Source organism: Lacerta agilis, chromosome 5 (assembly GCF_009819535.1).
Source record: "Lacerta agilis isolate rLacAgi1 chromosome 5, rLacAgi1.pri, whole genome shotgun sequence".
Lineage (NCBI taxonomy): Eukaryota > Metazoa > Chordata > Lepidosauria > Squamata > Lacertidae > Lacerta > Lacerta agilis.
This window is the reverse complement of record NC_046316.1, coordinates 73,092,008-73,105,629: the sequence shown is the minus strand read 5'-3', so window position 1 is coordinate 73,105,629 and position 13,622 is coordinate 73,092,008. Positions and strand designations below refer to the sequence as shown.

At 41.3% G+C, this 13,622-nt stretch overlaps 2 protein-coding genes across 2 annotated transcripts in view; one reads left to right on the top strand and one right to left on the bottom strand.

Annotated features, from left to right (window-relative positions):
* Positions 1–13,622, bottom strand: part of MED12L (mediator complex subunit 12L) — a 177,262-nt gene that overhangs the window by 109,065 nt on the left and 54,575 nt on the right.
* On the top strand, positions 8,745–9,860 carry P2RY14 (purinergic receptor P2Y14). The gene is given in 7 exon segments (XM_033150446.1): positions 8,745–8,988; positions 8,991–9,023; positions 9,026–9,132; positions 9,134–9,458; positions 9,461–9,579; positions 9,582–9,653; positions 9,655–9,860. Coding segments are annotated over 7 exon segments (1,002 nt in total). The 5' UTR covers positions 8,745–8,795; the 3' UTR covers positions 9,808–9,860.

The window sequence follows — 13,622 nt, the reverse complement described above, 5'->3', positions numbered from 1 at the left end:
AGCGTTATTTCTGGGTTAGCGGAGTATGTAACCTGAAGCGTATGTAACCCGAGGTACCACTGTACAAGTTACTTATGTTCTTCTTTATGAAATAGACCAGCAACATAAACAACGGATTCATTGTTAAACAAATGGGAGTCAAAAACCATTGCCAATCTACTTCATATCACCCAGAGATATATTACCGGATCCTCTTCTATCTTCTGTCCACTCCTGTACTACAGTAAACATGTTTCTACAGTAGAGATGTAATTGTGATGCGTTTTTAATTGCCTCACTTTCTTTCTGAAGGGAAAACCTATAATTAAATTCATATAGTATTTGGATGACGCATTTCTCCTTAATCTTATTTATAGTATGCTTTGACTGGGGAGTATTAACAACTATCACAGTCTAATGTGATAGTATCTAATGCAGTAGATTAGCACATGAAATTCTGGGTGTTGCCAAACAAGATCAATTTAAAATTAAACCTTATGTACTGTAGTTATGCTGCACAACCAGAAGGTGGCAACAAACTATTGTTGATTCATGCCGATTCATTTCTTATACATTCCAATTATCTTTCCCCTTACCTGCCTTTCATTCTAATTATTTTGATGTAGCTTCTAGAACTGAAGACAGTGTTCCGAGTGGGATTGCAGCATAGATTTGTAAAAAGAAGCAAATGCCTGTTCTTAAAAATAAAATTAAAAAATCCTTTTCTGGTTATCCCTAACATGGTATGTGCGTGTTTCACAGCTGCTGCGCACTGGGTCATTGTGGTGTTCGAGAGTCTGTGGCTATGTACAGTTCTGTGTGTAACCATAGACTTCTCAGTTGATGTCCTTCCCCAATCTGGTGGCCCCCAGGTGTTGGTTGAACAGGTCTTTGAGGCAACCGATTTATTGAGCATTCATCCTGAATTGCTTATGCAGAGGTTAGACGGTGTCTGCTCCTTATATACAACATTCATTCTGATTTGACAGGGGGAGCAGAACAACTGCTGACAAAATCAGCCTCATATTCCTTTCCCCACCACAAAGTCTAGCGATGCAAAATTAATGTGACAACCCTGTACTGCTAGTTTTCCCACTGCACTTCATTGCGTGGCAGGTCAGGGAAACTCTGAGCACAGCCAGCGTCACATAATGCAATATGGGATTACTGGGCACTGCGGGAGAAGCAAGAGAGGCTGCAGGTTTTGCTAGCAGCTACGTGAGTCTTGTGTGTTCTAGTTCCAATACTATGTATATAAGAGGGAAACTGATCTCCCTGAAGAGCTTACATGCTTTTGACAGCATAGGGCTTTGTTGTTGTTGTTGTTCAGTCGTTCAGTCGTGTCCGACTCTTCGTGACCCCATGGACCAGAGCACGCCAGGCACGCCTATCCTTCACTGCCTCTCGCAGTTTGGCCAAACTCATGTTAGTAGCTTCGAGAACACTGTCCAACCATCTCATCCTCTGTCGTCCCCTTCTCCTTGTGCCCTCCATCTTTCCCAACATCAGGGTCTTTTCTAGGGAGTCTTCTCTTCTCATGAGGTGGCCAAAGTACTGGAGCCTCAACTTCAGGATCTGTCCTTCTAGTGAGCACTCAGGGCTGATTTCTTTGAGAATGGATAGGTTTGATCTTCTTGCAGTCCATGGGACTCTCAAGAGTCTCCTCCAGCACCAGAATTCAAAGCATCAATTCTTCGGCGATCAGCCTTCTTCATGGTCCAGCTCTCACTTCCGTACATTACTACTGGGAAAACCATAGCTTTAACTATACGGACCTTTGTCGGCAAGGTGATGTCTTTGCTTTTTAAGATGCTGTCTAAGTTTGTCATTGCTTTTCTCCCAAGAAGCAGGCGTCTTCTAATTTCGTGACTGCTGTCACCATCTGCAGTGATCATGGAACCCAAGAAAGTGAAATCTCTCACTGCCTCCATTTCTTCCCCTTCTATTTGCCAGGAGGTGATGGGACCAGTGGCCATGATCTTAGTTTTTTTGATGTTGAGCTTCAGACCATATTTTGCGCTCTCCTCTTTCACCCTCATTAAAAGGTTCTTTAATTCCTCCTCACTTTCTGCCATCAAGGTAGTATCATCAGCATACCTGAGGTTGTTGATATTTCTTGTGGCAATCTTAATTCCAGTTTGGGATTCATCCAGTGCAGCCTTTTGCATGATGAATTCTGCATATGTTAAATAAGCAGGGAGACAATATACAGCCTTGTCGTACTCCTTTCCCAATTTTGAACCAGTCAGTTGTTCCATATCCAGTTCTAACTGTAGCTTCTTGTCCCACATAGAGATTTCTCAGGAGACAAATGAGGTGATCCGGCACTCCCAGCATAGGGCAGCCTACCCTAAACCTGGTGCCCTCTGGACTGCAACACCCATAAGCTTCAGCCAGCAGAGTCATAAAAAGGGTGAATAAAAGCATAGCCACTAATGCTGACAAGGCCTTGTGTCAGTTGTGGATACAGATGTAAAATTTCCAGAAATTTTGAAGCTCGGGAAAAAAACCTGTTTTTTTTTCCAGGGGGTTTTCGGTAAAAAATGGAAATTTTCGGAAAAATTGAAAAAAAATGCTACATTAGCACTTATTTTTTCTTTTCCAGATTGAAAGTCATTGTGTTACTTTAGAAACATAAAATATAACTATGGACAATTTTAATGGGCATAAAATTATCACAACTGGCATATTAAAAATATAGTGTACCCAAACAATTATTACAAATAGAATTTACTTTTAAAATAATATTTATTTGTATTTGTAACAAATGGAGCAACAATCTCCTGAACTGTTTACTAGCTTATGTGGAACAACAACAACAACAAAACCCTCCACAAAACAATTTTTAAAAATCCAGAAGTAACAATTATTCATATTTCCTCTCCACAGTATTCAAAAAAACATTCTCATAAAAAGAACCGAAGCAGGAAGTGGGGCTAAATTTCAATGACTGGGCATGAAATTTAATCAGAATCATTTTCTAAGCTGTAATGATCATTATCAGTTTCAGGCTCTGCTTCTGCATCTACTCTGTTGTGTCTGTCATTATCAGAGTTATTATGGGCTTCTAAAAACTGAATGTTTGCTCGGATTGAAACTTTTTTTTTCAATTTTTTCAATTTTTTTTTTGGGGGGGGGGGACAGACAAAAAAAGGCTTCAGGAAAAAACCAGGGGGAAACCAGGTTTTTTCTGATTTTTTCCAGGCCTTCACATCTCTAGTTGTGGATAAAGGTGGGTTTTGCATAACAAGGTTATGTTTCAGTCACGGATAAGAATAATGGTTTCTTGGAAATTGTTGTTTATGCAGTGGCACCACACCTTGCATTTGGTTATGTGGGCTTCTTTGGAAAATATCATCACTAGTCTGCAGGGAACAATGGGTTCATGCAGCTGCCTTAAATTGGTTAGTCCACTGGACTTGAATTGCATGCCAAGGGTTGAGAAAGCTCTCTCTCCTCCTTCAGAGTTCTTGAGCCTTCTCCAGTACGCCTTATGAAATGCATTGTGTGTGGAGGGTAAAATCAACTGTATCAGGTCAGAAAAGTCCTGAGTTCAGTCCAGAGTCCAAATCTGATTGTGTACAGAAAAACTTTTTTTTAAAAAAAAAAAAAAGAAGAAGACTTTGATCCAATAGTTCCAGGTAAAAAGCTGACCAGAACAAAACAGCACAGGATCATAAGCCTCGTAAGTCTTAACAAAACAGGAAACATCTTCCTTTTCCCTAGGCACACTTAGAAAGCCCTTGCCTTGACACAATACAGGTACTCCCTCTTTTTTGCCATTCAAAGTTCGTTTGGGTCATAAGCCACCACGGCTTCCTCAAAGCTCACATGGGTAGATCAGCAGTGAAATACCCAAGCAACTTCCCTTTCGTAAACTTAAGAAATCACGTGTGTGTGTGTATGTGTGTGTGTGTGGAAGCAAGTGGCTATTTTGTGTCCCTAGAACATCTCTCAGAATCCAAAAGCAGAGCTGTGTAAATTATTCAAAGAAGCAAAGAATTATGATAATTGAATTTCTAATAGTTGCATTTATGCCCCCATGTCTGACAGTGTGTTTTTAAGCGCCCTAGAAAACTTTTTTTTTTAAGGTCATTATAAAGATGCCAGCAATCACAACTTAACAGAGGAATCAAACTGCTTTCCCTAAAAATTATCATTTGAAGGTTTACTATCTTGTGCCAATTGTGATCTCATTCTTGTCTTTAAAAAGAATGCCGGGTTACTTCCAATTTCATACGTAAGGAAAGCACTCTGTTATTAAGGTCATGATTTCTTCTCCAAGTACCGTATGAATGAGTCAGGAATTGAGCACAAGTTCCCTTGCATGGCTACAAAACCACCAGTCACTATAAAGAAGCTGGAGTGCAGCAAACCCAAAGCGTTTCTCCATGGCAGGGCCTTCTCAGAGGTGGTTCTGTTTGTGGAATGCCCTTCCTGGTTAGGGTGCCTGACGTCTCCCACACTACTGAATTCCAGGATAGATTTAGAAACATTCCTGTTTACCTAGGCAATTGATGGATGATAGAAACTGGCCGTGGCAAACACCGAATTAATAATTATGCAGGTATGTGACTGCTTTTAAATGTTTTCAGAAGCTGGGAGTATTTAAATGTTTTAGGTTGTTTTGAATTGTTTTGAAATGTTTAAATTATGTTTTACTGGACTTTGTTGTTGTTGTTGTTGTTGTTCAGTCATTCAGTCGTGTCCGACTCTTCATGACCCCATGGACCAGAGCACACCAGGCACGCCTATCCTTCACTGCCTCTCGCAGTTTGGCCAAACTCATGTTAGTAGCTTCGAGAACACTGTCCAACCATCTCATCCTCTGTCGTCCCCTTCTCCTTGTGCCCTCCATCTTTCCCAACATCAGGGTCTTTTCTAGGGATTCTTCTCTTCTCATGAGGGTGGCCAAGTACTGGAGCCTCAACTTCAGGATCTGTCCTTCTAGTGAGCGCTCAGGGCTGATTTCTTTAAGAATGGATAGGTTTGATCTTTTTGCAGTCCATGGGACCTCTCAGAGTCTCCTCCAGCACCATAATTCAAAAGCATCAATTCTTCGGTGATCAGCCTTGTTTATGGTCCAGCTCTCACTTCCGTACATTACTAACTTCCGTACATTTACTGGACTACTTTCACATTTTGATGTGTGCTGCGCTTGGTTCCTTCGAGAGGAAGGGTGGGATAGAAACCTAGTAAGAATAATCATCTGGGTGATGGCAGCCTGTGGGCCCTCCATATGTTGCCTGGACTCCAACTCTCATTAGCTCCAGCCAGCATAGCCAATGGTCAGGAATGATGGGAGTTGTAGTTCAGCAACCCAGAGTGGAACTGCACTGAACAGTTTCCAGAGATAAATGCACAGCATCTCCCAGAGCACTGAAGCCAACTGCAGCTGAACTCTAACTGTTCTATAGAATGCTTCTAAGAGAGAAGCAAAAAAGGCTATATGCTAGCAACTTTTACAACATTTCCTCTTTTTTTGCCAAGGTCTGCAGTTTGTCACTTAAATAGTTCAAAGCTGCCCCTCGTGGAAGTATAGGAGAGCTGGCCAGCTGCAGTATTTGACACTTTAACCCATACTTGGCACCAGCAAGAAACATTACTAACAATGGCTTTTTTCAAGTCCAATTTTGGAGTTCAAGAAGTTCCAGGCTTTTTTAACCAGGCAGGGCAGAAATAGCAAGGAGCATTATTCCTGCATGAATTCGGAAACATGTTTTTTTAGTTACTTAATAGCTTGAAAGGATACCGGACTCTCCAAATTGGTAAGTAAATGCAACTGAAGCATTCTAATAAGCATTAGTTTGTTTTTAAAGACCCCTTCATATGGGAAACGCTTAATCCTAATGCAAGTCATTTTCTCAGCATAAAAATTGGAAGCAGAAATCCAATAAAACTTTTTAAAAGTGTGCGGCTTCTAGTAATGAAATGTATTGTTCCATCACATCCTCCAATATTTCACAGATGAATAACAGGGTACTATTCAGTACTTATAACAGCTTACACAGGGCTGAAGACTCTTCTCTGCATGCTGTGTTAAATTCATCCTGTATTATCTAGCACCACATGAGCTTCAGAGGAAGTTATAAAAAAATCTTCTTTTATTATTATTTCAATTTATTTTGTGTTTCGGGGTTCTCAAAGGATTGAAAGTTTTTGAATTTAAGGATTTTTTTTAAAAAAAAGAATTTGAAATGTTAATCTGGTTGCATTTTGATACAGAACAGCTGTAGCTCCAACACATTCAGGATACTTTGCTGTTTGGGTAGGCAGTTATAATGTCAATGTACAAAAAAATCAATGTGTTTTTTTTTAAAAAAAAAAAATCTCTTCACAAAGAGAGACCAGGAAACAGTTACCATACCTTGTAAATAAGGGCAATGGCAGAATGTTTACAAATAAGAATGTGTTTCAGTTATACATGTTGCAAAAATAATAATCCTGTTCTGTTTCTTTTCTGAAAATCCATTATCAGTTCATTTCACATGAACTGAAAATAAGAATACAGCAATGGGTTGGATCCCACAGCCTGCTCCCACTATTTCTAGTTTTCCCTAAATTAAGTTATACTCAGGACATTACCTGCTGGCAGAAAGGGGGGGTAATTTTTGCTGATGTCCACTTCTCCCTGCAGCCCCTCGCACCCTTTCCCCATGCTGTTCTGGAGGGTGCTCCAACCCTCAGAAGCCCATTTTCAAGGGGTTGCAGGGACAGAGGGAATTGACAAAAAAATCTTCTCCTGAAGGAGTCCAAATAAAGGATATAATCATGGGTCCAACCCTATGTTTTACTAGGCTGAAAAGCAGAAAGGCAGACAAAAAAAGCAGCAAAAGGAACCTCAAGCAATAAACCCAGGGATTTTCGGTCTAGCTATAGCTCCTTTATGAAGGACAGGCACTTCACTTTGTACTGAGAACCATACTGGAAATGCTTCCTGTTGCGTTTTCAAATTAATTCTTACCACCTTGAGGGCTGTGTAATTGGCAATGTTTGATTTTGGCAGTTTTAAAATCAATGGACAGGATTATCAAGTTCTAGTAAGAGTCTAGCAATGTCCGCAGAAATAGAACAGAGGGCCCTGTGCAGCCAAACTCTGCCTTTCAAGTAAAAGCTGGAAATAGAGGTTATAAACAATTGCTAAAGTTAACCCCACTGAAGCACTTAATATACCCCATTTGAAACCAACAGGACCCAATAGGGCTTATTTTTGGAGAGCTGTACCAACAAACCAAAAAACTGTATAGTCAACCAGGGTTCCAAATTGGGGAGGTCGCATGGCACTTACAAGGGAGGGAGGGAAACATACATTTGCAGTAAAAGTCTTGATACTATAAATTTAGTGTATCTCAAGGTATTTTAACTTTCCCAGCCATGTCAAATAAGAGGAAATACTATCTTTTTCTCAAATTTAAGATTCCAGTTTTTACCTGACAGCTAAGTTTTCAACCCTCTTATACATACAGACCTACCCAAGAATGGCAGAGTCCATGTGTTCCTTAGAACGGAAAGCCTCCCCAGACCGTTAAACAGTCAAGTGAATATACAAGACAACATATAAGATCCAATAAATAAGGTAAGTAAGGCTATGCTGCCAATTTCAGCAATGCTGAAGATTTCACTCGGTAGCTCTAGGTTTGGTGGTCCCTCCAGCAACCAGCAAGAATTCCTTTTATAATCTCTTACACAAGGGGTAGTTAATGTGGTGCTCTCAAAGATGTTGGACTACAGCTCCCATAATCCCTGAACAATGGACATGTTAGCCAAAGCTGATGGAAGTTGTAACATCTGGGAGGTTGTCTCCTTAGCTAGCCCTCTCATGGTATCTTATTGCTCATTTCCGAGCACAATTCAAAGTGTTGGTGCTGACCTTTAAAGCCCTAAATGGCCTCGGCCCAGTAAACCTGAAGGAGCGTCTCTACCCCCATCGTTGAACCCGGACACTGAGGTCCAGCTCCGAGAGCCTTCTGGCGGTTCCCTCATGCGAGAACCAGGGAACCAGGCAAAGGGCCTTCTCAGTAGTGGTACCTGCCCTGTGGAACTCCCTGCCATCAGATGTCAAGGGAAATAAACAACTATCGGACCTTTAGAAGACAACCTGTTTAGGCAAGTTTTTAATGTTTGATGTTCATTGTGTTTTTAATATTGTTTGGAGCTGCCCAGAATGGCTGGGGGAAACCCAGCCAGATGGGAAGGGTATAAATAATAATAATCATCATCATCATCATTTACCATCTGCTGGTAGAAGAAGAGGTGATGGTTTGGTCTTGCATTGGACCCCATGGTCCAATTTAGTATGCCCATCAAACATTCGCCAACAGCTGCTCAGCGTCACTGGTTATGTTATTCTGTGGTTCTCTTAACCTTCCTGATACAGCAATTGTACTCAAACTTCTTCATAGTAGCAAATATGAAGACAATATTGGTGCTTAGGCTCCCCCCCAAAAAAACCCAGAGAGTTTGCACCTGTGGATGTGAAACCTACACTGGCTGCAAAGTACATTATATTTCAGCAAACTGAACAAGCATTGCTCTGTGCATTTTTGCCTCCAGTTGCACCTACAGCAGGCAAATGCCACCCCTGGAAAGTTCCCAAGAATGGCTGGAAAAGGCCCCTATTCCTGCTCCTGTGGAAACATATTTGATTTAGCTCCATGCAAAAATGTTCCAAAACACATAATTCCTGAATGTGGTCTTCATGTGCTATAAAGCAAGATACATTTTGGGGAGGGGGGGAATTCTGCTGGAGGAATTCTGATTCTTCTTGTGGATAACTCTTTCTTTCTCTGCTCACAGGAACGGAAAATGCACTAGAGATGCCTAATTCAAGCATTCCTCTAGGAAACTCCTGCAGCTTCAATGAGATAATAAGAAAACAAGTTCTTCCGGTTGCCTATGGTCTGATCTTTCTAGGAGGAATCCTGTTGAATGGGGTGGCAGCCTGGGTCTTTCTGTACATTCCCAGCAAGACAAGTTTCATCGTCTATCTCAAGAACATTGTCGTCGCTGACCTCTCATGAGCTTAACTTTCCCATTTAAAGTTTTGCCGATTCAGAGATTGGATCTTGGCAGCTCAGTGTTTTCGTCTGCCGTTTTTCGGCTGTCGTATTTTACCTAAATATGTATATCAGCATAACACTGTTTGGTCTCATAGGCTCTCGACCGATTGCAACAAAGTTGTGAAGCCTCAGTTCATCAATCTTTCCACACTGTTCGATGTAGCAGATGTATCTGTGTAGCCGTATGGGCACTCCATATAGTGATATCATTTCCCAATACAATTTTAACAGATCAACATCCTACCAAAATATTTCGAAGAACTGTGTGAACCTCCAAAAATGAACTTGGAGTCCAGTGGCACAAGGCTTCAAATTATATCTGCTTAGGAATTTTTTTGGACAGTCTTTTTACTCCTATAGCCTGTTACAGTTCTATAGCAAGGAAAATATATGTATCCCACCAAAAATTCAGGAAAAACTCCAAACGGTCAAGGAAAAAACCAATCGGAATATTTTCACCATCATGCCTTGTATTTATCATTGCTTTGTTCCATACCATGTTGTAAGAATCCCATACACATTAAGTCAAACTGCTCACATCGTTATAACTGCCCCAACAAAAGAGATCTGTTTTACCTAAAGGAACTTTCCCTGCTCCTGTGTGCTGCAAATGTTTTGCCTTGATCCTATTATTTATGTATTTCTTTGCCAACCCTTCAAGGAAAGGTTGTACCAAAAATTGCACCTCAAGTTGAAGGTGTCTGAGGAATTAGAAAACTCTAGATCTAAAAAGTCAAATGTGATTTGTGAAACAGTAGTTATTCCATAAATGTCAATCAAGCATCTGGAAACCAAGCCTTATGAGGAATGGTTGAAGGAGCTGGGTATGTTTAGTCTGAAAAAGAGGAGACTGAGAGGAGATATGATAGCCATCTTCAAATATCTCAAGGACTGTCAAGTGGAAGGGGGGGGACACTCGTTTTTCCTCCTGCTCGGGAGGGTAGGACTTGAAACAATGGCACCAAAGTTACAAGAAAGAAGATTCCGACTAAACATCAGAAAGAACTTTCTGACAGTAAGAGCAGTTTGATAGTGGAACAGACTCCCCTGGAAGGTGGTGGACTTTCCTTCATTGCAGGTTTTTAAGCAGAGGTTGAATGGCCATCTGTCATGGATACTTTAGTTGTCTGCATTGCAGAAGGTTGGACAAGTTGACCATCAGGATACATGCCAACTCTACAATTCTATGCTTCTATGAGAGCAGGCTATTTACAATATGCTAAGATGGACCCAACGGGAGGCTGGTCCTAGAGCACAAATGGGACACTGCCTCACCAAGCTGAGCCTGCCCTTAGCTAGACCTCACTTCACTGCCTTCTTTCTTGCAACCAGTAAGGAGGTGGCTCTGACTGTCTCACACCTTAACTGATTCTAAACAATATGAACAGCTGTAGCTAGCTTAGAGGACAACTGTATCACTGTTGTGAAGGAACTGATTGTTTCACATTGGCTTCTAGATTTTTATTAATATTTTGTATTCAAAACTCATACAAGAGATGAGCTATGTGCATTTTGTGCTTGAATTTATATCAAAATAAAATAATGTGGATTTCAGCAATGACTATTTAATATCTATCTATCTATCTAATTTTAGAAATGCTGCATTGCTAGAATCCCTTATCAGAAGAGTTATACAGTGGTACCTTGGTTCTCAAACTTAATCCGTTCTGAAAGTCCCGTTTCAAAAACCAAAGCGTTCCAAAACCAAGGCGCGCTTCCCATAGTAGGTAATGCAAAATGATTAATCCGTTCCAGACTTTTAAAACAACCCCTAAAACAGCAATTTACATGAATTTTACTATCTAACAAGACCACTGATCCATAAATGAAAGCAATAATCAATGTAAAAAGGTTAAAGGGACCCCTGACTGTTAGGTCAGTCGCCGACAACTATGGGGTTGCGGCGCTCATCTCGCTTTATTGGCCGAGGGAGCCGGCGTACAGCTTCCAGGTCAAGTGGCCAGCATGACTAAGCCGCTTCTGGCGAACCAGAGCAGTGCATGGAAACGCCATTACCTTTCCGCCGGAGTGGTACCTATTTATCTACTTGCACTTTGACATGCTTTTGAACTGCTAGGTTGGCAGGAGCTAGGACGAGCAACGGGAGCTCACCCCGTCGCGGGGATTCAAACCGCCGACCTTCCAATCAGCAAGCCCTTGGCTCAGTGGTTTAGACCACAGCGCCACCCGAGTCCTGAATAATGTACAGTACTATAAAATAATTAAGACAGTATTGTAGATGATAACATTAAAAGTATTTTTTCTTAGCTGCACTGATGATATTCATTGTTTGGATGGGGAGGGGGGCTTTTATCCATTTCCACAGTCGCACAATCAATCAATCAGTAGCTGAACTGGGTTCCACATACTCACAAAAACAAATTAATTGAAAAAGCCTCAAAAACAAAAATACAACATAAATAGCAAAAACAAAAGATCCAAACTTAATCAGTTCCAGAAGTCCATTTGACTTCCAAATGTTTGAAAACCAAGGCACAGTTTTCTGATTCATGCAGGTGCCCTGGAAACAATAGCCGACAGCTGCATTGGAGGCTCGGCTTCCGAAAATGTTTGAAAACTTGAACACTTACTTCTTGGTTTTCAGAGTTTGAGAACCAAAGCATTTATAACCAAGGCATTTGAGAACCAAGGTACAGTACCATTGTATTCCTGAATTTCTCCAGTGAAAATCTTCATCCCTTCTCTTTTGCAAACACAGCCTCTTCAACTAAAACAGTACTCTCGTAACTTTAACCCAACAGTAGCATCAGGCATCCCAGTGGCAATCTACATCAGGCACGTCCAACAGGTAGATCGTGATCTACCGGTAGATCACTGGATGTCTGTGGTAGATCACTGGTATATCACTGGCTCCCCCCCAACAAAGCTCAACAACTTTGGCTCTCCTAAAAAATGCTCAACATTTTAGCCCTTCACCCCCCCCCAAAAAAAATCAGGGCTTTCCTCCTGCCTCAGAAAATCTCAACAACTCTAACATGAACCCCTAAAAATGGGCCTTCCTCCTTCCTAAAAAAATCTCAACAACTTTGACCTGAACCCCTAAAATGGGCCTTCCTCCTTCTTAAAGAAAGCTTAACAACTTTGACCTGAACCCCCAAAAGGGGATAGATCACTACCAGTTTTTAACTCTGTGAGCAGTGTCTTCGGAGTTGGCCACCCCTGATCTACATAAATCAAGGGGTAGGGATAATTTCCTATCAACAGTTCCCAGGTATATTATATGAATATTAGTTCAGAGATCTGCTTTCCCTCACTGGTGCATGCTCTTGGCAATGGTGATATTTGCTCCCTTCTCATCAGAAGGAGGGAACAACAGGAAACAATGCCAATAGGAGTATATAGGCAGATCAGTGGGGGGGGGGGCGGACATGGCTTCTCAGACAAAAGCTGCAGGTATGGTTCAAGCCTGACTCAGCCCAGCAAAAGGTTGCAACTCTCTTGTCAGTTCCTCAACTGAGAGCTAGTCGGATGCTTTGAGGCCTTCTGTAATACACAACTCTGGTGCTCAGCGTTGAGTAGGCCATTAGAACAGTTCCCCCTTACAAGATGCCACAATACAGTGTTGGAAACTGTTCATTTTGAACTGGGGAAACCTCTGTAGCATTAGGGAGCTAGATTTGATGGAAATGAGATTATCTGGGAGGCGGAAGTCTTGTTCCTTCTAGCAAGATTTGAGATTTAGGGTCAGCATTTTTGGAAGCAGTCCCGATTTTCTTCTGCTTCTCAGTTCCTGTTTAATGTTTCATTGCTCCCAATCACATCAGATGCCTCCAAAAAGTCAGGGTGCCATGCTCAGCACTCATTTCCTCAGCTCCAATGAACCAAAGTTCCTCAAGTTTGCCCCACCACTACCCATGATTGCTAAATTGAACATCCATAGTCTCAGGCTGTATACCTGTAAATGCTAAATGACAGCAACAAGCATGAGAATGCTGTTGCCTCATGCCCTGTTCATAAGCTTCCCTCAGGATGCTGTTAGAAAGAATTACAAACTAGAGGAGTATGAGGGTGACACCCAAGGCTGAACAATAAGTACGAAAATAGAATATCAAGTTTTTCAGGGACTGTATGACTATCTGGAATGTCTAAGTTTAAAATTTATGTTGTTTGATATGATTTTGCTTATTGGGAGGGGTTAAAGTTTCTTTTCATTGGACCCAACGAAGAAAGCTGAGAATACCGGGGTCCTTTCACACAGAAAACATATTAATATGAGTTCCTTTTCATTCATTCGGTGGTTGTCTACTGCAGTGTTTTTCAACCTTTTTTGGGCAAAGGCACACTTGTTTCATGAAAAAAATCACGAGGCACACCACCATTAGAAAATGTTAAAAAATTTAACTCTGTGCCTATATTGACTATATATAAAGTAATTCACTTGAATTTTTCAATTTTTCCCACGGCACACCAGGCAACATCTCGCGGCACACTAGTGTGCCGCGGAACAGTGGTTGAAAAACACTGGTCTACTGAACACAGGACACAAACCTGCTTCTGGATTTATGAACACGGGGAGGGAAATGAATTTAAGAAGCCAGTTAGACCACAGTCTTTTTAATAATA